Raw genomic sequence first — 26,655 nt, 5'->3', positions numbered from 1 at the left:
CGGGCTAGAGCCTGTGGGGACATAGGGTTGCCCCTCCGTGGAACAGGGCGATGAAGAGGCTCCTGTGTGGGTTCTGAAAACCCCACACCGAGCCCTGGAGAGCCAGCACTGGGAGCCAGGCCACACGGAGGGCTTCCACTGTCTTTTTTTTTTTTTAAGTCTTTATTGAATTTGTTACAATATTGCTTCTGTTTTATGTTTTGGTTTTCTGGCCAGGAGGCATGTGGGATCTTAGCTCCCTTACAAGGGATGGAACCTGCACCCCCTTTACTGGAAGGTGAAGTCTTAACCACTGGACCACCAGGGAAGTCCCTCCACTGTCTTTTTTGTTGTTGTTGTTGCGGTACGCGGGCCTTTCACTGTTGTGGCCTCTCCCGTTGCGGAGCACAGGCTCCGGACGCGCAGGGGCCATGGCTCATGGGCCCAGCCGCTCCGCGGCATGTGGGATCTTCCCGGACCAGGGCACAAATCCGTGTCCCCTGCATCAGCAGGCGGACTCTCAACAACTGCGCCACCAGGAAAGCCCCCTCCATTGCCTTTAATTCCTCTCCCCAACCTGAGACTGTGGAAGGGCCAGAAATAGAAGGAGGGGGCTGGGGAGAAGAGCATGCCTCCTCCCCTTTCTAAGTCCCTTTGGCTGATGGATGGTCTATTCTGGGAACAGGGAGAATATGAGCATTAAAATGGATCTGAGATTAAAGTTTTAAACTGGACTAGACTGGACTGGACTTCCTTATACCCAAGAGTGACCACAAAGCTCTGGGATTAGCCCCAGCTGATATTTAAGAGGCAGGAATGGAAGACTCAAGCTAGCGTTGCTAAAGGCCGTGAAGGGAGGAAAAACAAAGCCATTTCTCCCTTGGGGTCCACCAGGTTCCGACAGTACAATAATCCTGTTGCAGGAGCCTGAGGGCCATGGGGCTTTCAGCTGCCAGTAATGGAAAACCGATCTGGGTCTTACACTTTTTGTCTCCTGTGATGAGACGGCCTGAGGTCAGGGGTTCCAGGGGCCGCTCACTGTCACAGTGACAAATAAGCTCTTCATCTTCTCCTTCTGCCATCCCCACTGTGTCCATGATGTCTTCTCTCATGGCTGTCACTATTCCAGGCATCACACATAGACCTGTCAAGGTCCAGTCAAAGTAGAGTGGCATTTCCTCCCCTGTGATTTCTTTTAGGAAAGCCTCTCCTAGTAGCCCCCAGCAGACTTCTCTGAAGAACCCATTAACCAGAATGGAACACACTCATACTAATTCAGTCTTCGGAAAGCTGCTTGAGGTCACCGTGATTGGTTTATTTCCTGGAACAGGCGTTGAAGGAGGGTGAGCACCTGAGGAATGTCTCCCTCTGCCATCGAGGCAGAGGGCGCAAGGATGGCTCTCGATTAGGTAACCAGTGGTGTCTGTCACAGTGGTTCACACGACAAGCTCCGGGAAAGTTTCGGTGGGCTGCAAGCTCAGCGTGAGGTGGCTGCCCATATGTCAGGCGTGCTCTTAGGCTGCATTATAGGAACATCCCGAGCAAGGGAGGGGATGCTCATCACCTCTGTGCGGCTGGACCACACATGACGGATCAAACTCCTGGGGAAGAAGTAACCTGAAGCTCTTCCAGAGAAGGGCTGGTGAGAGGTCTAGATGTACTGTTTATGGAGGTGTGCCTGAAAGAAGAGGACATTTAACCTGGAGAAGACTGGGAGGTACCTGCCCATGTGGGGAGCCATCTTGAATCCTTTAGAGCAATGCCCGAAACAGAGGGAGTTACTTCCTGTGGCTCCAGAAGGCACAGCCAGAACTGGAAGCAGTTCTTGTCTCAATAGAAAGAATATGGTCAATGTCTCCATATGGTCATTAGAGCTGCTTTTCAGTGAATGAAGGGGCGGCCTCAGAGAACAAGGGTCCTGTAAACCGAGGCTGTATGGCCTGGTAGGGAAGATGTTGAGGCAATTCTTGTTTTGTGGGGAGGCTGGACTAGATGTATTCCAGGCACGGGTGTGCACTGGAAAGTGCCTGAGCATTAGAGCCAGAGGGTCCTGGGTGTGGCTTTGCTACTTACTATCTGTGTGACCTTGGGCAAGTCACTTAACCTCTCTGAGTCTTACCTTTCTCACCTACCAAAATGAGAGTAACAGCACCTGCCTCACAGGGTGGTTGTGAGATTTGTAAAGTCGTGGCACATAGTAGGTGTTCAGTAATGAACATACCCTGGATTCTCGGGCATGTCCTTTACCTTTGGAGAGAGGCTGGCACAGTACTTCTGGCAGTCAAAAGTTTCCTTAGAAGTTTTGGTGGCCTGAAATAAGGGCAGGATGAGAGTTTTTATGACAAAGGTGAGGACAAAGCACAACACAGCCCAGGCCAGGCTCCCTGCCCCAGCGGCACCCTCAGTCTCCCCAGTTGGACCTGTGCAATCTGGAAGGACAGTACCTCTCAAACCCTGATGCTGGGTCCAGAACAAGCCCAGGGCTGTGGGTCTTCTTCCTACCACCCTGATCCGGTAGTCAGACCAGAATACTCTGTAGTCAGGGAGGATCTGTTCACGTGTTCCCTCTTCAGGGAACAAGAACTGTGGAAGAGTGTTGACTTAGGGACTTGGCCTGGGTTAAAGTCACGACCTTCTCCCAGGGATCCTGTGGCCCTTCCAGCTGAAGGGTGGGGGTTGTTATTAAGGGCATTGTGCTGCCCTTAATCCAAAGTCCATGGCTCTGGACAAAGTTTGCTCAGGGCTCATGGTGAAGTGGGTAAAATGTTCATGACTCCTTGTCTCCTCCTGCTAATAGGTTCTGTGAGTCACATCCACCTGGGCCTCCCCAACCCATGGGAACCAGCCTGGCACGCTGTGGGGGACACTTGGGGCCCAGAGGTACTGGGGCACACAGGGAGCCGTGGCCCGGCACAACCATCAACAATATGGAAGTGAATGTGGAACAGTGCCGGCTCTCAGGACCTTGAGTCTTCCTTTAATTCTGTCATCTGTAAAATGGGAGCGTTAATCCTCACTTAAATCACAGAGTTGTCCAACGAACCAATGAGAGAATGAAGTGAGAGGGCTTTGTAAATGGAAAACGCCCTTAGTGTGGATTTTCTGGGAGTTCACGGCCAGAGAAGATCATGGAGAAGATCATGTCAATTCCATCACAGCCCCCATCCTAAGGGTGGCACTACCCACAAGGCCCTCGCCTGCAGCTGGGTGAATGAGGGGCAGGGGTGTGAGTCTCCTGGTGTGTGTCCAGATGTAGATGTGGGAAATTTCCAGCATGAGAGTGAGAGTGACTCAACCTCAGAGATTAGCAATTAGCAGCTTTCATCTGAAATCAGAGTCAGAGAAGGCTGGGCCCCTACTCTGTGTGGGTGTGTGGGGAGGGAGTGTGGAAAGTGAGGCTATCTGGATACCCATCCTGGCTACACCGCTATCTTACCTCTTGACCTTGAGCATCTCACTTCCTCTCTCTGAACCAAAATCCTTTCCTCTGAGAAAGAGGAGCTGGACCAGAAATCTAGAGGAGTGTGTGTGTGTGTGTGTGTGTGTGTGTGTGTGTGTGTGTGTGTGTGTGTGATTCTTTGCAAACTTTGACCAAGGTGATGGCAGTGCCTGAGGCTGTTTTTCCAGTATCACTGGGCAAGAGGAGGGGACCGTGTCCACTACAGACTGGGCTGTTCAAAGGCCCCTAGGGAAATGAAGTCTCAGCCTTCTAGGCTGAACCCAGCTTCGGGAGCGACAGTGGGGCTTAAGCTTCATGCTACTCAGTGCAGACGGTGAGGTGCGCCCTGAGGAGGGGCTGTTGCTTTTTCCTCTGACTGTGTGTCTGTTCTGAAGTTCTTCCCTGGCCCTAGACATCCCTTCCCTGCCCCTGGCTTCCTGAGATAAGTTGTAGTGAAGCTAAAAGTAAGAAGGAGCTAAATGGTCCTATCTATGGGAGTGCGAGGACTTAAGATGGAACAGAATTTCCTGGCTGCATCAGGATCTGTCATCCTGGAAGGGAGACATGTTTAGGTTATAGTCTCCCCACTCACCAAGATTCTGAATAAGAAATGACACGTCCTAAACAGCTCTGCGACTTCCACCAAACTTTTGCTGAAGACGTGGACCACCTGGGGACAGGACGCAGCGAGGTGGCTGAGAGCTTACGCCTCGGAGCCATCAGGCCTGGGCTCAAATCCCAACTCTGCCACCAGCCCACCGCCTGATCTTGGCACGTGAGCTACTCCGAGCCTTGGTTTGACCTGACGTATAATAAGGAATAAAATATGTATTTCATAATGTCACGGCCTTCAGTTATAGAAGGACTTATAAGCTAAGCTCCTTTTGGAATTTATTGAGGGGGTAGGATCAAACTTCTCTCTTCATCAGACAGGTTTCACTAGATCAGCATTTCCCAAAGCGTGCTCTGTGGGACCCGGGGTGTGAGGAAACGTCGTGCAAACAGAAGGACTGGTGCTGGGAGTGATTTTGGGCAATGCTGTGAGTTTAAGCACAGGTAAACAGCTGTGTCTGCCGCCGGCCTTTTCCGAACCTTCACTGGGCTAAGATGTCTCGGGAAACTCCACACTTGAGCGATGTGTGCAGTGTTGCCCCAGATTCATCTGACCAAGGAACTCTTTTGGCCACAAGGTATACCATGGGACACATTTTGGGAAGAGTTCCATTGCAGACCTTTTTCTCTCTTAGCTCCCAGGAAGCTTCTGTTTCCATTTGAGGCTGGCACAGAGGAACCACATCAGTCAGAGTCTTGGTATATTTATACCCCACCCCGCTCTGGGGTGCTGGTTTTCTATTTTTGTTTTGCTGTACATATATTTTTTTAGTGCAGGATGCCTCAGAGGCTGTGTGGAAGTGAGGAGGGTGGGGATGGCATCACCTGGAGATAAAGAGCCCACGGTAGGACCGAGGGCAATTCTGAGCCATTAGGAGCTATGGGCAGGGGCTGGGGTGCAGGTCATTGCTGCCATGATTCTGATCACCCCCGGAAGACTGGGATGACTGCAGCCCCTTGGGGAATTCCTTCGAATTCTGATTATTTCACCCTAGACAATGAAGAAAAGAGGGCAAGTGTCAGCAAGTTTATGTCCTGTAGGAACTTCTTAGGAAAGTCAAAGCTATATTGGACTGGTCACTGCTGACCTCAAAAATGACATTGTTTAACTTAGCTCTTCTAAGAAAGACAGAGGCAGATAGGCCGTGGGCAGGAAGCCCTGGCTTTTGATGAGGTGGTCTTAGGTGCGGTGAGCCAACGGGAGCTCAGGGCCGGTTGTGCTGCGGCCACCCCAAGGGCCGAAGGCCAAGCAGTGTGTCCCGGGGGCCTGCCTGCAGCTGCGAGGAGCAGCCAGGAGCGCCGTCACACAAGGCTTGGCTGTGTCCTGCCTCCTGCAGGTGCCACCACTTCTTTCTTCGACCCCTGGATCCCCAGTAAGTAGGTCTCTCTCTGTATTTTTCAACTGACCTATGTGGGTGGGTGGGAGGACTGGGATAAAGCAGTCTTACCCACACTGCCTTTATTTCTCTAGTGTATTTCAATCTGCAGGGAGCAAACCATTAGTGGGGAGAGAAATCAATTTAGTGGGTTGTGAGCAGCATTTTATAACAGGAACTAGAATAGAAAGTATTAGAGTGCATTGGCTGTAGTAGGGGTTAAGTATTGTTTCACGAAAGAAAGACACACAGGGAGATAGGCACGGGTTGTGGTGTCAAAGGCCACCGTGGATTGTACTCAGTGACATCTGGAAGCCACTGGCTAGCTGATTCCAGGCACTGGCACCACTTGAGGATGCATCTGCTTCCGGGTCTATCCTGGGCTCTGGGGCCCAGTCCCAGGCTGAGTTGTCCCTCCACACCCAGAGGAAAATGTACCTGGAAGAGAGGTGCCTGCAATGTATCTCACCCGTGAGCTGCGTCTGCTGGGTGTGTCCTCAGACCCCAGAGGGGGAGTGGCCACTCCCTGGCAGTGCCAAGGGTACACGATGACAGAGGCGGCTGAGCCTGACCCTGGTCTCCATGGACAGCATTTATTAGGTGCCATTCTCAGTGTGAAGACAGATAGGCAGGAGGGGCTGAAGGGAGGCCGTGGCAGCTGCAGCCTGTGGGGTCCAGGGGCTGCCCGGGGCGAGGGTGTGGGCGCGGGGGCATGTCACCCACACGTATTGCATATTCTGTGGCAGTGTGCCCAGGCATAAGGCATTGGGGAAGCAGAAAGGCTGCCTTCAGTGGGAGGGGGTGAGGGAGAAGCAACACCGGCCTTCCAGTTCCCTAGGAAAGACCTGGCCAGAGACCAAGCAGTCTGCCATGCTCCGCGAGGGCCATTCGGCCTCCTTCCCCACCATCTCCCTACAGCTTTGGTTGTGGCTCCCTTGGGACTGACGGGACGGGACCCCTCGAGGGCAGGGTCGTACACTGGACAGAGGCACCCCAACATAAACACAGAGGGCAGCCCCGGATCCTGGGCCCTGCTCTCTGTGGCACCTGGGCAGCCAGATCCTCCACACTGAGACGGGACTCACACACAGGCCAGGCCAGACTTCTTCCCTCCCTCCCAGGGGTGCCCAGAGGCCGGAGCGCAGGGTCAGGGTGGGGCTAAGGCTGATCACCCTGGGGGCCTCCACTACAGCTTCCCTGAATGCCAGGGCTGGCCTTGCTCAGCAGTGTTAAGGAGCTAACACGGAAACAGTAAGAGGGGGCAGCTGGAGGGGGAGAGGCCCCTCACCCATCCCTTGATGCTGTCCTGAGTCACGGTCCCAGCTCTAGCTCTGGGCCCTGACCGTGGAGCCTAGGGTCTCACCTCCAACTGTTGCTCTCTACCTGGGCTTCTGGGTTGCAGGTGGGGTAGGCAGGGGGTACACCTGGGAGGAGCGTTCCTTGCTGCAGCTATGGCTTATCTCTAGCTACTTGGGACACAGGCACCGGCACTGGTTGTGGGGTCAGGGTTCACGTCCCAGGAGGATACGCCTGCCAGCTCTCTAGGCTGCTCTGCCCAATTTCCCAGCTCCTAGAGCTCCAGCTCCTGGCCCTTCTGCTGTCAGCCCCAGCTCTGCTTATCTGGCCCTAAGGACTCCCCTGTTTGTAAGTAGGAAGTTCATTGACCGAGTGGTCTTACCCTGCTTCAGCGGCCCACTCAGAGCCCTGCCTCGTGGCCAAGCAGAGGAGCGGCTGAGCCCAGCACTGGCTCAGTCCTGGGTTCTGGTTCTGGTCTAAGGCCCAGTTGCCTACACAATGCCAGGGTGTGCAGGCTGGGAACTTTGCTTTCAAAGAGCGGGAAGAGGAGTCAAAAGAAAGAGCACTTAGGCTCAGAACAAACAGCCTGGGTTCTTGCTCCCCTTTGCCTTTTGCTACCTGTGTCACCTTGGGCAAGTCATGTTACCTGTCTGGGTCTCAGTGTCATCTGTAAAATGGGGATGACAACTCCTGCCCTGGTGACCTAACTGGGGTGTGGTGAGAATCAAACGAATGGGTAGTCAGGACAGGGTTTTCAAACTCACTTCACGGATCTAAGAGTCGGTTATTAGCAGCAGCGGCCAGTGATGGCAAGGAGGAAGTTTTCTGTTTGATTTCAAGGCCAGTGTCTGGAAGGCTGGACTCCCTCCGGCCCCACATGAGGATGTGACTGGAGGCCAGTTAGCTCTCACCTACCAAGGGGACCACCCTGCAGACTGCTTGGCCCCTGCCTCCCCCTTCCCTTCTCCACCCCTTCTGCAGCCTGCCTGTCCTTGCTTCCATCTGCCTGCCCTCTGGGGACTAGCTTTAGGGACTGCTGGGTTTCCATTTCCTCCATAACTGCAAAGCCATGCAAAACAACACAAAAGGTAGTGGGAGACTGGGAGACACAGCTGGGGATGAGGAAGGGGAGTGGGACTGAGTGGGGTGACCTCGACAAAGACACCCTGACTTTTGGAGCCAAGGGAAGGTGGGAGACCTGGCAGGACAGAGGTATAAATAGAGATGCAAACTTACACAGAACACGAAGGTCCCTCCGTAAGGGACAGGGGGAGGGGGTGATGGTCTAGTTACCAGCAGGGCCTCTGCGAATTGGGGAGCTCCTTCTTTTTCCAAAGGGATGGGAGGCTCCCAGCTTCTGCCTTCCCTCCCCGACACCCCCCCCCCCCACCAAGTTTCACATTTCTCGGAATTTGCAGGGCGCAGATGCGGGCTCCAGGGGTCCTCAGAGCCCCGGCTCCTGCCGGCTGGTGCAAGCAGGCACAGTCGGAGATGGGGGCGGGGGAGGGTGGTGAGGGGTGTAGGGGCGCCAAAGGCGGCTGGGGCAGTCTCTTCGCCGACCCCGCTGCTCCTCCCGGCAGGAGCCCCCCGCCCCGCCCGCGCTCCCAGGTGCTCCAGGCCCCGCAAGGCGTTCACACGGAGCTCCTGCGCTTCATGAGGCTGCGGAAGGTGGACAGGCTGTGTAGGCCCGTGGACACGGAGCTGATGGCGGAGCGCTGCGCCCCGCTGCATAGGCAGCGGTGCGAGGGCGTGTCGCTGTAGCGGCCGCCCCCTCCCGGCGACGAGTGGCTCTGCTCGACGCACGTGTCGGACGTGGAGAGGTCCCGCGGGATGATCATGGGGATGGAGTACTGCAGCTTCTCGCGGCTCTTGTACCAGAGGCACGAGCACATGGACTGGAAGTGCAGCACCTCGGCGTAGACGTTGCGGAAGCCGCCGCCGCCGCCTGCCGCAGCCGTGGACGAGGCGGTGTCCGTGGTGTGCGCGCTGCCTCCCGCGCCGCCGGTGCCGCCGCCCGCCTGCCCGTTGCGCGTGAGCAGCGCGCGGTGCTCGGCGTCGCGCTTCTCGTCCTCGGCGTTCATGGTCATGAAGCGCAGCACCACGAGGTTGAGGAAGGCGCCGATGACCGTGAGGCCCGTGAGGATGTAGACGAAGCTGAAGGCCACGTACTGCGGCTGCGTCTGCAGCGCCTGGTCCTTCTGCAGCGCCACGTAGTCGCCGAAGCCGATAGTGGTGAGCGTGATGAAGCAGTAGTAGTAGGCCTGGAAGAAGGTCCAGTGCTCGTAGTAGGAGAAGGCCGCGGCGCCGATGCACAGCGTGCTAATGCACGAGAAGAAGCCGATGAGCACCATGTTGGCCATGGACACGTCCGCGCGCCGCATGCCCAGCCCCCTCTTGGCGCGGTGCAGCAGGTACTTGACGAAGGTGTTGATGCGCTCGCCCAGGCTCTGGAACATGACCAGCGTGAGCGGGATGCCCAGCAGCGCGTAGAACATGCAGAACACCTTGCCGCCGTCGGTGCTGGGCGCTGCGTGGCCGTAGCCTGGGGGAAGAAGGGGAAGAGGAGAGAAAACACGTGCTATGGGGCTGCCCTTCCAGAAACCTGCCTCCCTTCCCCCTGCTCTCCCCTCTCCTTCCCCAACCTCGCAGAGTCTGGCCTCTTCTTCCTTTGGCCGAAGAGAAGACGACTCACAGTTATGGGTGCATCCTTGTCCCTAGGCACTGTGCTAGTTCCTTGCTGATGATTTCTCGCTTACTGTCATGACCACTCCAGGGGGTAGGTAGGAAGGAAAGAGGAAGCAGGGAGGGTTAAGTGACTTTTCCGGGGTCCCACTGTTTGGAGGCAGAGCAGCCTGCGTTTGAATTAGAGTCTGTTTGGCTTCAAAGACCCGACCATTTTCTCTACCCAGAATAGGAGCTGACTCGTGCTGCTGTTGGGAACTTAGTCTAGAGGCAGCGTGGATAGCGTGAAACGGTACTGGCAAGTCAGTTGGGAGACCTGGATTCTAGTTTAGTGTCTGTGGGCTTTGGACTTGTTCCTAGTCCTCTCTGGGCCTCGGTTTCCTTGACTATAAGGGGTGGAGGTTGGACTGAATGAGTCCTGCATCCTGCGATTCAGTGTGAAGGGAGGGACCCTGGGGGTCCTTGATGACTTCCTTGCTTCCAGCCAAAGCTTACGGGGGTAGTTCGCCCCTGGGGCCCACCAGTCTCCCAGAGGCAGCTGGCCCACCCGTGTCAGAGGAGGAGAAAGGAGACAGTGCCCTCCCCCCATGAATTAGTGCCCCAGACTCCTCATCAAACCCTCTGTGGGGCCCTGGGGTCATCCTCTATGCCTGGCCCCAATGTAGGGTCTCTGCTCATGGGGATGCGGCATTGCCTTTGTCAAAGCAAGGGCCCTGGGTGTCCTTCCAGGTGTTACTATCACCAGTCAGACAGTCTCAACCCTATCACGCCCTACCATGCCCCTCAGCCCTCACCCAGCCAGGAGCCAGGCAGAGGCAAAGCCTCCCTCTGAGCCAACCATCACATGGCCTAAGTCAAGAGTTCTGCCTGAAGACCTAGAGGGGAAAGGACCCTAGATGGGAACTCAGAAGCCCTAGGCACAAGTTCTGGCCCTGTCACTAGTGGCTGTGTGACCTTGGGCAAATTACTCCCCCTCTCTGAGCATGTTTCCTCATTTGTAAAATTATGTCTGCTGGTCCTGGCCCTGCTTCCTTCACTGAGCTATTAAGATATTTATTACTTTTATTAACAGGATTATTATAATAAAGTAATGCTTTCCATTTTTCCCACCTTTTAAAGCCTTATCAAAACTTAACCAAGGGCTTCCCTGGTGGCACAGTGGTTAAGAATCTGCCTGCCAATGCAGGGGACACGGGTTCGAGCCCTGTTGCAGGAAGATACCGCATGCTGTGGAGCAACTAAGCCTGTGCGCCACCACTACCGAGCCTGTGCTCTAGAGCCCACGAGCCACACTACTGAGCCCGCATGCCACAACTACTGAAGCCCGAGCACCTAGAGCCCATGCTCCGCAACAAGAGAAGCCACCGCAATGAGAAGCCCGAGCACTGCAAAGAGTAGCCCCTGCTCGCCGCAACTAGAGAAAGCCTGCGCCCAGCAACAAAGACCCAATGCAGCCAAAAATAAAATAAATTTAAAAAAATTAAAAAAAAAAACTTAAAATTGCTGCTGCCTCTCTGCAGCCATCCTGGGTTGCTCACAGCTGGAAGTGATCCCTGCTTTGAGTGGCACTGAGAATGTTCCGCTTTGAAGTCCAGGGCCGGTACTACCACCATCCCCTACTCTGTCACTCAGGTCCCCCAACTGTAAATACATATGTACAGCTAAATACTAGCTTGGGGTGGGTGGGGGTGGGCACTGCTGGACTTTGTCATGTTCCTCCCTATCCCCCCATTGCCAGCCATGACCATAGGCTATGCCCAAAATATGTTTGATGAATTGATGGCAAGGCAGGATACCGTCTGCTTTGGTATGGGATCTGAATTCAAATCCTGACTCTGCCATGGACTGTGTATTTTCTAAAAAAAAAACAAAACCTCTCTGAGCCTTAGTGTCCACATCTGTAAAATGGGGCTAATAAGTAGCACCTGCATCACAGGACTTTTGGGGAGAAATAAGTGAGATAATGTGTATAACACTTAGCACAGAGTCTGGTACATAACAAGCGCTCAGTAACAGCTCACAGTGAAGTGCCAGGTTTCCCTCACATTTCCAAGAGATCACCTGGGCTGGCAGACAGCTCATTTCCAGTAAACTTTGCATCTCTTGTCAGCTTAAAGCCATGTGAATCTTAAAACTCAGGGAGGTCGAGGGACTGCTGCTGGGGTGTGTGAGGCTGTGGGCTGCCCTTAGAATGGGCTCCCCTGCTCCCTGACCATGGCATCTAGCTGGTGACTGTGTCACCCTTTGCCAGGGGCCTGGATAGCTGAGCTCTTGAGCTACCATGCCTGGCCCGTCTGCACCCCAGCAGGGTGAGAACAGATTGTGCCCGCCAGCTCGGCCACAGCAGCCAGAGCACAACTCACCTCGACAGCTGGGCAGGCTCTGAGTCAAAGCAGCTGCTCATCCTGCCCTTCCCCGTCCCCAAGGCCGGCGCAGCATAGGATGCGGGGGAGGGAACAGCACTGTGGCCATGGCTGAACAGGGATAGGGAGGCATGGACCAGCCCCAGCTTGACCACAGGCTGGCTGTGTGACATTGGGCAAATCCGTTCCCCTCTTTGGACCTCTCTTGTCTGCTCTGCACTCTGGGGGGTTGAGCTACAGCTGTTAATCCCCACCCTGGCCACCACTGCCAGAGCTGCTGTCGGAAGTAAAGGAGAGGGAATTCCCTGGTGGTCCAGTGGTTAGGACTCCACACTTCCACTGCCAGGGCCCCAGGTTTGATACCTGGTCAGGGAACTAAGATCCCGCAAGCTGCATGGCGCAGCCAAAAAAAAAAAAAAAAAAAAAAAAGAGTAAAGGAGAGACTGGACATAAAAGTACTTTGGAACCTGTGGGGTTCATGACAGAAGGACCAGTGAGGGGTCTCACAGAGGAAAGTCGGCCTGAAAGTGCAGTCCTGAGTGGCAGGCAGTCCCTGATGGGGTCAGGCAACTACATCCCAGCATCCCCTCTCACTACCATTGCACCTCACCTGTGTCTGTTCATAAGCTGTAACTGCTCCCGGTCCACCATCCTTTAGGAAAACCCAGTGCCTGCCAGCCTGGCAGCCTCACTACCCGCTGTGGGCTGCCCACAGAGCCCCCCGGCCCCAAGTCTCATGCTCTGCCACGGCCACTGTCCTGTCCAGTGTTGCCCCACCTTTGGGGTCTGGTGCCCTCCAGGGCCCACCCTTACTTCCTACCACATGCTGAGGCTGCAGATCTTATCCTTCAGATACATTTTTAACTTTAATTCTCAAAAACTTCCTACAAGGTCATTATTATGACTATCTCCACTTTATAGTTGGAATAATGAAAGCTGGAGAAGCCTCGTGAGTTGGCCAAGGCCACTAGACCTTCTGACTCATCGCTCATTCTGATGTCTCAGAGCCAATTTATCACCCAGGAAGGTGATCAGGATGGGAAACTGAGACCCGAGAGGAGAAAAGTCCATTTGGAGCCTCGTCCTCAGCCACTGCCCTGAGCTGGATCGGGCAGAAATGGCAACAGGGGTGCAATGCCAGGGCATTCAGATGCTTCTCCAAGCATCGGGCCTAGGGTCAGCATGCCCCCACCCCTTCGCCTGTTCTATTGTCACTGGGTGAAAGGGCGAGGGAGCTGGGAGGACCTGCTGACGTGGGCACCCAGCTTGGAGGGGCGCCAGCTGGGGTGGAGCCACTCCCAGAGGGCCCTGGAACTTCTGGGAAGTAACTGGGAGTTTGGCAAGGCCTGTCTGCCTGCCAGCAGGCCTGCCGCCTGTCCAGTGCTCAGGCTTGGTTTTTACCAGGGAGGGGGGCAAAGGGAGTCCCCGTTTTCTCCTTCCTGTCCAGCCCTGCGCATCTCAGGATGAGGGGCTCCATCTGTCCTTGGGTGTTGCTGACATACATAGAGGCTACACTCCGGGGCTGATTCTCTGAGGATCCTCCCTCATTATACCTGATGGACCGACCAGCCAGAACTCACGCCCTGACCCTGAGACTCTAGACCCTGCCTCTCAGAGAGCTGACTGGGGCTGTTCCTGTCCCCTCTTCTCCCAGCTACCCTTCCTGAATCCACCATATGCTCAGATCCAGAAAGGTCCTTACTGACCATATGGCCCAGTCCTTATATTGTACAGATGAGGTGATGGAGGCCCAGAGAGGGAGAGTGACCTGCTCAAGATCACACAGCTAGTGAACGGAAGAGCCAGGACTATAACCTGGGGTATTCCATTCCAAACTCAATGCTTTGTCCTCTGCCCTATGGCTCAGTATAACCAAGGTTGACCTGTTCATTCAACCAGAGCCCAGCAGCCCCTGCTTGGGAGCAACCCAGCTAAGAGATGGCCTAGAAACCTGGCTGGAGCATAGAACTTACCCGAGGAAGCCAAGTGGCTAGATTTTAAAATTATGTGGCTGGACATAAATATTAATTATGAATATTTTGAGACAGCAAGAAAAATTAGGTGGGATGGGAACCCTGGGGCCTTAGTTCTTCTATTTTCCTCCCAACATCAACAAGGGCCTCAGAAACTGGCCAAAGCTCTGTCTTCCAGGGAGATGCAGAGGGTTGGGGGCCATCCCTCCCTCTTACTGAACTTTTTCTCTCTGTGGACTATTTCCTTCCAGTCGAAGCACAAATAACCAGTCTGAGACCTTGGTAATGGCCTTGGCTGGATTGGACTCAGCTGTCTGTTCCCATTGACCTCACATGCCCGCCAACTTGAGTGTCTGACCTCTTACCCCTGGCCTAGCTGGCCACAAAGTTAGAAAGCTGACCACAGCCTTGGGTGGAAGAAAGAGCTTGGGACTAGGAAGCGGGAGATCTGGGGGTCTGACCTGGCCCTAACCATAACCAGCTTGTGCCTTGGGCAAGTCCCTTTTCCTCTCTGGGGCTCAATTTTCCTCATCTATGACATGGAAAGACAGGACAAGATAAAGGGTTCCCACCTTTTCCCCCTGCTATGGAGGCCTTTTTTGTTTTTTTGTTCACTCACACCCACTCATACAGTCTAAATTTTAAAATATTTTACATATGAAGTATAATATGTTGATCAGTACAGTGTAGCTACTACCTAGAATAGGTACTGGATAGATAATTGTGAAAAAATGAATTATTTTCCCATCAAAATTAATTAGGAACACATTTGCCAGTCAGAACTTCTGAGTAGCATGGGATAACTGATTCTGAGACTGAATTAAGTTATTATTATGCTTTTGAAATACTGAAAATTGATATTTCTATTTTCCACGGGGATCTCTGCAGTTTAGTGGTATAGGTGAGAGCAGACTCTGGAGTCAAACAGCTTTCAGTTTTGGCCAGGATACTTAATCTTCTAAGTGCCTCAGTTTCCTCATCTGTAAAATGGGAATAATGATGCACTTACCTCATAGAGTGGCTCTGGGGACTTGATGAGTTAGTGGACTTAAAATGCTTAGGATGTTGGGATACATAAATATTAATCATTAGTATGAATATTTTGTGGAACATCAAAATTAGATGGTCTTTAAAGTTCCTTTCAGCATTGACATTCTGAGATCAGTGTTTCCCGAAGGTAATTTCCTGGAATACCAATTTCATGGACTATTAATAACTGTTGGATGAGAAAAGTGTTGCTTGGTTAAATGAAATTGCAGGAATGCTGAATTCAACTGCATTTGTTGTCATTTGATTTAAGTGGAGGCTTTATCAGAGCCACTAACGTGTTCAAGAGCAAGGTCCGGGGGCTTTCCTGGTGGCGCAGTGGTTGAGAGTCCCCCTGCCGATGCGGGGGACAGGGGTTTGTGCCCTGGTCCGGGAGGAACCCACATGCCGCGGAGCGGCTGGGTCCGTGAGCTGTGGCTGCTGAGCCTGCACGTTTGGAGCCTGTGCTCCGCAACGGGAGAGGCCACAACAGTGAGAGGTCCGTGTACCGCAAAAAAAAAAAAAAAAAAAGAGCAAGGTCAGTTGAAGTTGGGAGAATGTGCTTAAGTTTTCCTGCTTGTATGACCTTGGAACACTTCTCTCACAGTGCATATTGCTGGACAAGTGTTCCTTGGAGCACAGTCTGGGAAACGCTCCTCTGTAGCAACAAGAATTCTAAGGTCCTTCTTCCGGGTCTCTGACTTTGAGATTCTCTGGTGTCCCGTCTCTGGTTGGCCCAGCCCTTCTGTAGATTAGAAACACACAGCCCTTGGCAATGCCTAGCTGCAACCTGTTTCTTGGTTTCCCGCAGACCTAGTTATCTAATGTAAATATGGCCCTGGCCGGGCTAATGTTTGCCCTGAGAGAAGATGGATGAGGTGACCCGTGGCCAGAGGTACCCAAAGGCTGTGCACTCTGGGCCAAGCTGGGCTGATGCAAAGCTGCACCTGTGGAGGGGGTGTGACCTCAGCATGCTGTCTGGGTCTGGTGGGGCAGCCGGAGAGGACTGGGGGCTTGAGGGAGATGGGGCAGCTCCAGGGGACTGGCTGTGAGACATAGGCACCCCCAGAAGAGGCTGAGCTCTCCTGCTGGGCCTGCAGAGGGCACCTCAGAAAGACCCACGGAGGACCCTGAGGCACAGACAGGGAGCCGCCCCCTTGATCTGGAGGTGGCAGCAGTGAGAAGCCAGGAAGTAGGACCGGAGGCTCCACAGGGACCTAATTGGTGTGTTAAAGGAGATGAGGCGGAAGGAAGCTGGCCCAGGCCCTGGGAGGGAGGGAAAAAAGAGGCTGCCCAGCTTGGTGGAGATGGGGAGGGGAGCGCAGGCCCTCTCCTTCCATCCTACAGGATCCAGCTCAGACCTTGCCTTTTCCAAGAACCTTGGAGCGCCTTCCCAAAGCTGGAGGGACCTCTCCCTCTGCCTCGCTCTCAGGCCTGGATTTGTGCAGAGGAGCTCTGCAGGGCTCTGAGCCCCCGGAGGGCCTGCAAGTCCCCTCAGTGTCCGGCACAAGGCCGGGTGGGTGCAGCTGCTCAGACAACGCTGTTTAGCCCAGACAGCCCAGAAGTATGAGATGTGGATGAGAGAAACCTCCCCTAGACACCCAGCAGTCGGCGGCAGTGGGGGTGGGGAATAAGAGGAGGGCCCTTTGTGACTCATAGCTCCTGCCCTCCCTGTGGCCCCCAGGACCCTGCAAAATGAAATCAGCCTTAGGGCCCAGAGGAATCCCCTGCTGTCCCTGGCCCTGGCCAAGGCCTGAGCTAGGCCTGGGAAACCACTGGGGCCTGAAGGACCTGGGTTGGCAGGAGGGACCAGTGTGCAGAACTGGGTCTGGAGTTTGTCCCCCTCCAGGCCAGAGCGCCTGGGAAGGACAGCTCGGAGGCACAGCACCGCCCCCCAGCCCTGCCCCTCTCCAGATCCTCTCTTCTCATCCTCCCGGCTTCTCTTCCAGCTTTTGTCCCCACTCCCCACCATGGTCATCCCCCTCCTCCTGCCTTCCTCCCCAGCTTCCCACGTGGCGGCCCACTGCCCTCTCCTCTGTCTCTTTTTTAGCTCTCTTCCATCCGCAGGTGCCCCTATGACTCCGGTTCAGGGTTCTCTGATGTAGGACAGCCCCCCTCCTCTGCCCTCCCCAGGCCCACATGGGATTAGGGGGAGCTGAGGGGGGTGGTGCTGGTGTCATGGAAAATCCCCGCGGCAGCCAAGGTCAGTGTTTGCAGACACAGCCTGGCCTGGAGCCAGGCCTGCCTCCCTGGCCAGCTCCCTCTGGCCTATCCCAGAGGCTGGCTTTGCACAGGGGCCCTCGGAGGCACCCCAGGGCTGCTCTGGGTGCCTGGGGCCAGGGGCCACGGGAGCCGTCTATCCTGGAGTATGGGAGACTATGTAGTTCAACTCGTTCATTTTATAGATGGGTGAACTGAAGCCCAGAGAGGAGCGGGGACAGAGCCAGGACTGAAATCCAGGGCGTTCTGATGTAGCTCAGTCCTCGCTGCAGAGGGGAGCCCTCTGAAGTCTGTTCTGGTAGGACTAGGAAGAGTGAAGGCTGTCGTAAACGTCCAGTAAATTAAGCGCTAGCTTGAGGTTGGGCTAGGCTTGAGGTGGGTGATGGGGCCAGGGGAAGTAGACCCAGATGATCAAACCACAGTCCTTGACCTCAAAACACTTTCCATGTGAAAGGGAATCAGATGAAACATCTCAGTGGAAACACAGTGGAAAACTTCAATGACCCGCCCAAAGAAGAGGTTATTATTACACAAATTATTAAGATGCTAGGCAAAGGTAGGAAATGTTTTAGGAAGAATTTAAGACAGGACCTGAGGGAGGGCTAGTGGTGGAGAACTTCAGTTTGGATATCAGGAAGGGTTTCATGGAGGAGGTGGTATGTGCCCTGAGCTCTAAAGGATGGGTGGGAAATGCAGGGCTCTGATGGAGGGGAGCTGTTGAAACAAAGACACAATGCTAGGAAGACACATGGCATGTTAGGGGCAGAGAAAATTAACCCGAGGCCGATGGGCATGCTCACAAATGGGGGGCGGAGGGGGACAGGCAGACTCTCTCAGGAAGGCAGCTACACGATATGCCTCAAGAGCCTTGAAAATGTGTCTGCCCGTGACCCTGCAATGCCACTTCTAGAAATCTCTCCTGGGAAAATAACCAGAGATTGGAACAAAGATTTATGAACAAGGATGTTTATAGCAGCATTTTCATTGTGAAAAATTGCAAACAGTCCAAATATTCACCAATAGGGTTTGGTTAAACATATTAAAGTATATTTATGTGGGGGAATATTGTGTAGCCATTAAAGTGCTGTTCTTAGGAGTCTCTTAATTACATAGAAAACCACCATTGAAGGTTAAATACAAATGGTAGGATACAGCCCTTCATGTATAATGAGATCCCATGTAAATATACAAATTTGAAAAATGCAGCTATACACACACACATACACACACATAGAAAGAGAAGTTGGAAGGAAATATACTAAAAAGCTCCTAAGAGTTTATCTTTGAATCATGGGCTCATGATTACTTTTAATTTTCTTTTATAGAGTCTATATTTTCTACAAAAATCTATTACTAAGTATAAAGAAATGAATATTATAAACGTAACAACAAAAGTTCTTGGTTATTTGGAGCAGAAAATAGTGAAGGTTGGTATGGTGAGCAATGGCTAAAATGGGAAGAGCTTGGAAGGGGAGGTGAAGGAATTCAAATCTTAACTTGAAGACTGAGGAACCATTGACAGCTTCTAAGCAGGGGAGGTACACGCCAAAGAGGTATGAAGATGGATTTTCCTGGCATCCCTAAGTGTAGGGGTGGGGAGGGCAGTGGGAGATGGCAGGCAGGAGGATGCATCAGGAGGCCTCTGCATGGTCCCATTGTCAAGTGCTCAGGCTTAAACTAGGTTCAGGAGGGGAGAGGGGAGGGAAGGAAGGGAGGAAAGAGGAGGAAAGGAAAGGAGAGGGGAGAAAGGATAGAGTAGATACAGTGTGTGAGATGCTCTTGTATTTGTGGATTTAAACTGTAAGGCCCATGAGGGCAAAGATTTTTGTCTCTTTGGTTACTACCAGATTCCTCACACTTAGAAGGAGTGCTCGGCATGTAACTGGCACTTAATAAATCTCGGCTGAATGAGCGAATCAAGGAAAGGAGTCATCAAAGATGAGCCTGAGGGTTGAATGGGATGGAGCCAGGGAGGATGGACAGAGCACGAGGCCCAGAACGGGCAACGTCCCACACAACACAGGGCAGCAACACTGGGTGAACCCGGGAGGGTACTGACCTGGGGGCTGTGAGTTCTGTTCTAGCCCAGCCACTGCAGCAGGTGGCCATGGCCCAGGCCTGTGGCCTGTCTGTATCCTATGACTAGCTGGATAGAACATGTGTGAGCTTAGAACTTGTAACAGATTGGATCTGGTGGGGTTTTAATTAAATGAATCCACCAGGGACAGTCTGGCATTGAGAAAGGAATTCTACAGCACAATTGAAAGTGGACTTGGCCACCTCAGCAGATGGCTGGGATGCCAGTCCCCCCACCCCCACCCTTGTGCTTCTTGAAAGGCTGTGTCTGTAAGTCTGGCATCTGGCTGGCCTGAGTCCTACACTTACACTCTCTGGCTCTTCCTGTTTTGCCCATGGAAGAGAAGCAGGCACATGTTGGCATCTCCTTGTCAGACTCCCCCAAAAGGGACTGAACTGCTCCCAACAGGAAGCCTTGTTGGGTCATGGGGGCAACAGTGGCCAGCCTGGGTGTTCCCTGTTGGCTGCACGATGTGTCCTGGAGCTGAGCCTGCCCAGAGCCTGGCTGCCTGAAATTGCATCCTGCAGGCAGTGTTACACGTGGCGAGGTGGACCCCAGAGGGTAGGGTACGCACGCACGGGGTTAAAGAACACCCAACCAGGAGTCGGGGCCCTGGCTCCCATCCTCGGTCTGCCACTACCTTGCTGTAGGACAGGACTTGTTGAACTTTTTCCTGTAAATGGCCAGATAGCAAATATTTTAGGCTTGACAGACCTTATGGTCTCCTGCAACCACTCAGCTCTGCCATTGTCTCGAGAAAGCAGCCCTAGACAATATGTAAATGAATGGGCGTGGCTGTGTTCCAAAAAACTTTATTTACAAAAGCAGGCGGTGGGCCAGTTCAGCTCACAGGCTCTAGTTTGCTGAGCCTGCTGTAGGGTCTTTGTTAAGGCATGTCAGCTCCTGAGCCTCTGTTTTCTTACCTATCAAATGGGAAGTTAGATTAGAAGGTTAGTTCTTCTCAGACAAGCTATATTTTAGGATTTAATAAATTGCTAGCTCCCCCTGTTCCACATAGCACACACAGGCCCTGAGGATAGGCGTGAGTTTTGAGCAGGGTCTGGAGCCCAAACCTGCATGTGGAATTGGTATCCACAGCTCTTTGGAGGCATGGCTGCATCTTCCCATTTCCGAACCCTGTTCACGCTCTTTTTTTGTCCCTGATGGGCTTCTACTCCTCCATCAAATTCCATTTCACAAGTCACCGGCTCTGCGAAGCCTTCCTTGATCCCACTCACCTAAACAAGTCAGCGCTCCTGGAGCCCTTTGTTCATCACTCACCAGTCCACAAACATTCATCCATTCAACCAGCAGACGTTTTTTGAGTCCTTAATATATGTAGTGCTCTAAGTTCTAGAATAATAACTATTTCTGTGTTGCACTGAAGCAACCCTTTGTCATTTACAAAGCAACTTCTATACATTCTATTGTTTGAGCTCACACAGCGATCCCGTAGAGGAGGTATTTACTATTATTATTTTCTATTTTACGGGTGTGGAAACTGAGACTCAGTGAGGTAAAGCGTTTTATCTCAGGCCATAAATGCTAGAATCAAACTTGAAATTCAAAGGCTCTTCTCTTTCCATTGTACTTGGTCGCCTCAGGACCCTCCAGGGCCGGATGGAAGTCAGAAGACCTGGGGTCTGCTTCCAGCTGTGCCGCTGTATGGTCACAGGTAAGACCCTGCCCTTCTCTGGGCTTGGGTCTCCTCTTCTGGGAGGTGGAGGAGATGTTCTTCAGGTCCTGTGACATTCTAGGATTCTGGGCTTACAGAGGGGCCACGTTCCCTCCCCTACAAACAATGAAGAAAGCAGTCATCTCGGTGGGACAGTTGGGTCCCCAAAGCAATGGCCCTGAGCCTCCAGGTGCGTGTTAGGCCCACAGATGCTGGGGCCCTTTGCAGAACTGTCCTAGTCAGCACTGAGCAGAGGCTGTGCATAGGGTGAGAACCCTTGGGCTGTCATGGGAAGGGGGAGGGTTAGAGATGGGCTGGTCCCACTGAAGTAGGGGGGCAGCCAGAGCTGACTCTTCAGAGACAAAACTGTCCTCCCACCTCGCCCCCCACACAGCCTCCCGGCGCAGGAAGCCGCAGAGAGTCAAGGAGGAGATGGCTGCACGTCCCTGCCTGAAGTCTTGTTGGTTCCCAAGTTCTCTCTTCTGACTGCTGAGTGCTAAAGGGACCCCTAGCCCCACCCCCATCTAGCCCTAGGGACCAGTCTCTGGAGCCTTGAGCTTTTACTCCTTTTTGCTTCTTTAGCTGCTTCCTTCTTCCTTCTTCTTTCTTCCTCTGCCTGTTCCTCTTCCACCTCCTCCTCCTTTTCATCTACTTTTGTCCTCTCAGTCTCCTTCTGCACTCTGAGGACAGGGATGGCGTCTTGTATTTCTCAGGAGCTCAGTGCCTGTCACCCAGTAGAGCTAATGGTAATGGTGGTAGTGGTGATGTAGGAGCAGCAGTAGTAATAGTAATAGTAATAGTAATAGTAATAGTAGTAGTAATAGTAGTAGTAATAGTAATAGTAGTAGTAGTAGTAGTAGTAATAGTAATAGTAATAGTAATAGTAATAGTAATAGTAGTAGATCATAAAGCTCACATTTGTGGAGCATCTCTGTGCCAGGGACTGTACTCAGTGCTTTACATTATTTAATTTAATCTTCACAAAAACTTTATGGGGTGGATATTATCCCCACTTTCCCTATGAGAAAACCGAGGCACAGAAAGTTTCCCTACCTCATTCAAGACCACACAGCCAGTGAGTGGCTGAGTCAGGGTACAAATTCAGACCTGTTGCCTCGTGCAGCCTCACCAGTATTAGTTGATTCGATGCCGCATCTGGAAGGCAGGTGCCTTGGTTTTGAGCCGAGGAGACTGAGCTGAGTGGCTGGGTGACAAGGTCGCACAGGTGTGTGGCAGAGCCAGGGCGAGTCCTGCTCTCTTTCTTCCACATCCCAGTGGCCTCCAGGGTCTCTGGGCTGGGGTCAGGGATCTGGGTCCATGGCCCATCTAAGTGGGACCTTCATGAATTGCTCTTCTTAAGGTTGTTCTGGAAAAGTCATGGCAGCTTGTTCCCTGTCTGTCAAGCACGTGCTTTCCCCAGCTATGATGCTTCCTCTTTCCAGCGCTTCTCCCAAGAGGCCAGATCCAAGAGTGTGCTGGGTCTCCCCAGAAGACGCCCTCCACCGGCTCCAGCCAGGCAGGAGGAGGTGGGAGAGCTCAGAGCCAGCCCTGGAAACAGCTAAGGGGGGGCATCTGGGGAGGCTGAGCGGGCAGGAGGGGCCCCAGGGAGGCTGCAGCACTTGTCTGGTCTCGAAAAATCAGCTGGAAAATCACCAAAGCAAAAATGGCTTTATTTCCTCTTAGCTGGCCTTGATTAATTAACTGAACAAATATTTCTTAAGCACCTACTACTTTGTGCCAGGCACCAAGCTGAGTGCTGGGAGAGGATGCGAAGACGGGGATGGCTCAGTCTTGCCCTCTGGGAACAGAGACAAGCCAGTGGCCAGGTGAGAGAAGACTGTGCCTTAAGTGAAGAGTTATCGCTGGATGTGGGGAGTCTATGTCAAAGGGGCCCTTCTGTGATGGTGGGACTGCAGGCCCCCAGAAACCAGCAGTCAGAAGGCACAGCAATGTTGCCAGTGCTCCTGTGGCTGGGAGCAGGGCCTCTGAAGATGCCCCTGGATATGGGGAAGCATTGTTCAGTGTGGTGTGAACCCCTGGCTGCTGCACAGAGCTGCTTGGCCCTGGTTGTCACTAGAAATTGGATCAAGGTCAGTGTCTGAAGCCGTACTCTCTCTTTCTCTCTCTTCCTCCTTCCTCCTTCTCCTCCTCTTTCATCTTCTCCTTCTCCTTCTTCTTCCTTTTCCGTCTCCCCTTCTTTTCTTCCTCCTCCTCCTCCTTCTTCATCTTCTACCATTTATGTTTTTTTATTTTTATTTTTATTTTTTATTTTTATTTTTTTTCTTTTTGCGGTATGCAGGCCTCTCACTGTTGTGGCCACTCCCGTTGCGGAGCACAGGCTCCGGATGCGCAGGCCCAGCGGCCATGGCTCACGGGCCCAGCCGCTCCGCGGCATATGGGATCCTCCCAGACCGGGGCACGAACCCGTATCCCCTGCATCGGCAGGCGGACTCTCAACCACTGCGCCACCAGGGAGGCCCCATTTATGTTTTTTTTAAAGTACACTTTTAATTTTAGACCAATGTTAGATTTGCAGCGTTATTGTGAAGCCCTGCCTTCCTTTTTTTTTTTTTTTTTTTTTGCGGTACGCGGGCTTCTCACTGCTGTGGCCTCTCCCGTTGCAGAGCACAGGCTCCGGACGCGCAGGCTCAGCAGCCATGGCTCACGGGCCCAGCCGCTCCGTGGCATGTGGGATCTTCCCGGACCGGGACACGAACCCGTGTCCCCTACATCGGCAGGCGGACTCTCAACCACTGTGCCACCAGTGAAGCCACCCCCCGCCTTCCTTTTTAAAACACTCACAGCCTCTAGTGATGCATTGCTGGCTGCTGTGTTCCCACCCCATCCCCATTGCCTTCTCCCAGGAAGCCTTCTTCCTGTTCTGGGCCACAAGCATCCCCTTCTCTCAGCTCTGCACACAGCATCCATCTCTGCCACTCACTTGGCCTCTTGGCAGACGCTGCCTGGCATATTTACCCACTTCCTTATGCACAGTGATGCCTCTGTGAGCAAAACTCCTTTTAGTCAAGTCTGCCTGTGCAGAGTGGAGGTTGGGAGCGGCCGGCCCGGGGTGGGGCTGGGCCCTGGACAACGCTTTTGAGAGGCGGTCAGGGCGCAGGTCTGGTCCCCTGTGTGGGGACTCGCCTCCTGGCCTCCCCTCTGTGTAGCTGGGTCTGGGGTGGCAGGTGGGAACCAGGAGGGGACGGAGTATAAGAGGATGGAAGGGGAGAGAAAGAGGGGACAGTCATAGGCCAGAAGAGAGCCTGTGCTTTCGCTGCTCCTAGTGCACCTACTAATAACTGTACCGGAGTCAGGAGCTCAGCCACCCTTGCAGCAATCTTCTCAATTCTCACCATGATTTTCAAGGTGGGCATTACTAACTCCATTTTGATGAGGAAACTAAGGCTCAGGTTAAATACTACTTGTCCAAGGTCATGCAGATAAAAATTGGAAAAGCTAGGATTCAACCTAGATCTTTTCGCCTTCAAAGTCCAGGCACTTTCAGGTGTCCCTGGGACCCTTCACTTTGCGAATAGAGCATGGAAAATGTGTCCCGCTGGTCATCATCCTAAGACCCCTGGAAGCCCCTCAGGGTAGGATCTGGGTCTTAGAGTCTCAGGGCTCTGCATCCATCCTGATGGCATCCTGCCAAAGACCCTCTCTTCTGAGCCCCTCCCCTGCTTTCTGCCAGCCTAATGAACCCAGAAGTTGAATGGCCAGTCCTTTCTGTCCCAGGGAACAGCTCCCTGGAGGTTCTCTTTAGAGATTCCTGGATGCTTCAGTCAGGCCCGGAGCCAGACAGAGCAGGAGGTGAGGAGAGGAGAGCTGGAGGGCAGGGGCCCAGGGCCCCCAGGGAGGCTGTCTGTGGTGGACATGTCTGGTGTGGCTACCCCCTTCCTGCCTCTTCGGAGCTGTCCTGCCACAACCCTAGTTAAGGATGGGCCCAGGTAGCACCTTTGTACCATGTGGCCCTGGACTATGGATTGGACTAGGGATGCGTACCTGATCTAAGAGGACCCGAACTATCAGCTGGGTGGACCAGTCAGGTTGTCTCTCCCAGGAATTGTGATGAGGGCTGAGGGGCTGGGTAGTTTGGGGGGAGCTGAGCTGCAGGGTTACAAAGAATTGGGTCCTAACTGAGACCAGGGTGATCCAAAGCCACACGCAAGTCGGGGTTATTGGGGAAGAGAAGCCAGAGTGAGCAGAAACAGCAGAGACAGGGATGGTGTGGCCTGAGAGAGATGGAGAGAGAGGCCTGGGCTCCTGACTGCGGGTCTTTGATACCAGCTAAGTGGTGCTGTTTCCTTTCAGAAGTCCCCTTTTACTCACACAGGTCCAAGGGAGCACGGCACCCTGGCTAAGCTCCAGCCACTCCAGAAGAAGAAGCCAGGCTCCCAAGCACTGTGTCCCAGGTGTGTCTGGCAAAGTGAGCAGCGCAGCAGAAGGGCCCTGGATGAGTCTGGGGAGACCCATAAGGGCACTGCACACTGTAGTGTTTAGGAGTATTCCTGCTGAATCCACGCAGCAGCCCTATGTGGCCCACTGGGCAGGGGTGGTCTCCATTCAATGTCTGGGGACACTGAAACCTGGAAAGGTTGGTGTCTCACCGGAGTTGGACCTGGGACCCAGGCCTCCTGATCACAGGCCTGCTGCTTCTCCCATAACCCACACTGCCTCTCTGATCCCCTCTCTTATTAGGTAGCTGGGTGACTTTGGGGTTAGAAATACAGTGTGCAAAGTACACAGTACAAGACCTGGCATGTGGAAGGTCTCAGGAGGTGGGAGCTGTTGTTAACATTATGTTTTTTTGTTTTTTTGTTTTTGCGGTACGAGGGCCTCTCACTGTTGTGGCCTCTCCCGTTGCGGAGCACAGGCTCCGGACGCACAGGCTCAGCGGCCATGGTTCACGGGCGCAGCCGCTCCGTGGCATGTGGGATCTTCCCGGACCAGGGCACAAACCCGCGTCCCCTGCATCGGCAGGCGGACTCTCAACCACTGCGCCACCAGGGAAGCCCCTGTTAACATTATGTTTTAAAGCAGAGCTCTGCGCCGCCACTCACCACTCAGAAGCCTTCCTTAGTTCCCCAAATGCACACAATACATTCTAGGGGTTTCCTGCCCCAGCACGTAGGCTGTGCACAACCTAATGCACCCCCAGCCTGGCCTGCTCTCTCCCGGCTCCCCCAACACTTCCAGTCCCCTCTGCGCCTCACCTCTGAGCACTTCCTCATGCTGTTGGGCTGCCTGGAGTTCCCTCTCTCCTCTCTTCAGCCCTCTGAGGAAGGGCACCTCCGGGGCTGCCTCCTTTGGGGCGCCTCCCCCGTCTCCCTGTTGGAAGAACGGTACCTTCCTCTGCCCCTGCCACTCTCTGCCAGGTATTAGGTTTGGCGTGGAGGTGGGTGCCTCCCCCACTGGCCCACCTTGCCCTGTGTCTGTGGTGGATTCCCAGCGGATGCATGAAGCTGGTCTGGATGCATGGGTTGGGTTTGGCAGGGAGGCCTTGGAGCGAGCGTGGCCCCCGTGGGCTCTGTCTCCATCACCTGCTTCCCACTCTCCTTGCTGGTCATGGCTGGTGGCCCAGACAGCTCTGGGCTGGCAGGGAGTTTGGGAGCAGATGCCAGGAGATGTGAAGGAGGTTTTTCTTAGGCTCAACACCCTGCCCAGGGCTCAGGAGCTCAGATGGTGTAGGTTGGCACAGTGCCCAGGACGAGAGGGACTCCAGGCAACAGGGACTTCAGCCTGAAGCCAGCTGCCAGGACCTTCTCTCCCATGAGCCAGCCTGTAGACATGGTGTCCTCACCCCTACCACTCACACGTGCATGCGTGCGCACACACGCACACGCACACACACACACTCACTCACTCCAATACATGTCCCCCACCGTGGCCTCTTGGCATGACCCTGTCCACCATCCAGGGCAGAGAGTACAAGAACCA

At 53.6% G+C, this 26,655-nt stretch overlaps 1 protein-coding gene across 1 annotated transcript in view; it reads right to left on the bottom strand.

The window, feature by feature from the left end:
* Positions 1–6,016: 6,016 nt before the first annotated feature.
* The window catches only part of KCNK3 (potassium two pore domain channel subfamily K member 3), a 38,576-nt gene continuing 17,937 nt past the window's right edge, over positions 6,017–26,655 (bottom strand). The window contains exon 2 of the mRNA XM_060117286.1: positions 6,017–9,244. Coding sequence (XP_059973269.1) covers positions 8,334–9,244 — 911 coding nt within the window. The 3' untranslated portion in view covers positions 6,017–8,333. The remainder of the gene's footprint in view (positions 9,245–26,655) is intronic.

This window comes from Mesoplodon densirostris, chromosome 14 (genome assembly GCF_025265405.1).
Source record: "Mesoplodon densirostris isolate mMesDen1 chromosome 14, mMesDen1 primary haplotype, whole genome shotgun sequence".
Classification (NCBI taxonomy): domain Eukaryota; kingdom Metazoa; phylum Chordata; class Mammalia; order Artiodactyla; family Ziphiidae; genus Mesoplodon; species Mesoplodon densirostris.
Note: the sequence above shows the minus strand (reverse complement) of the source record. Positions and strands in the feature narration are given on the sequence as shown.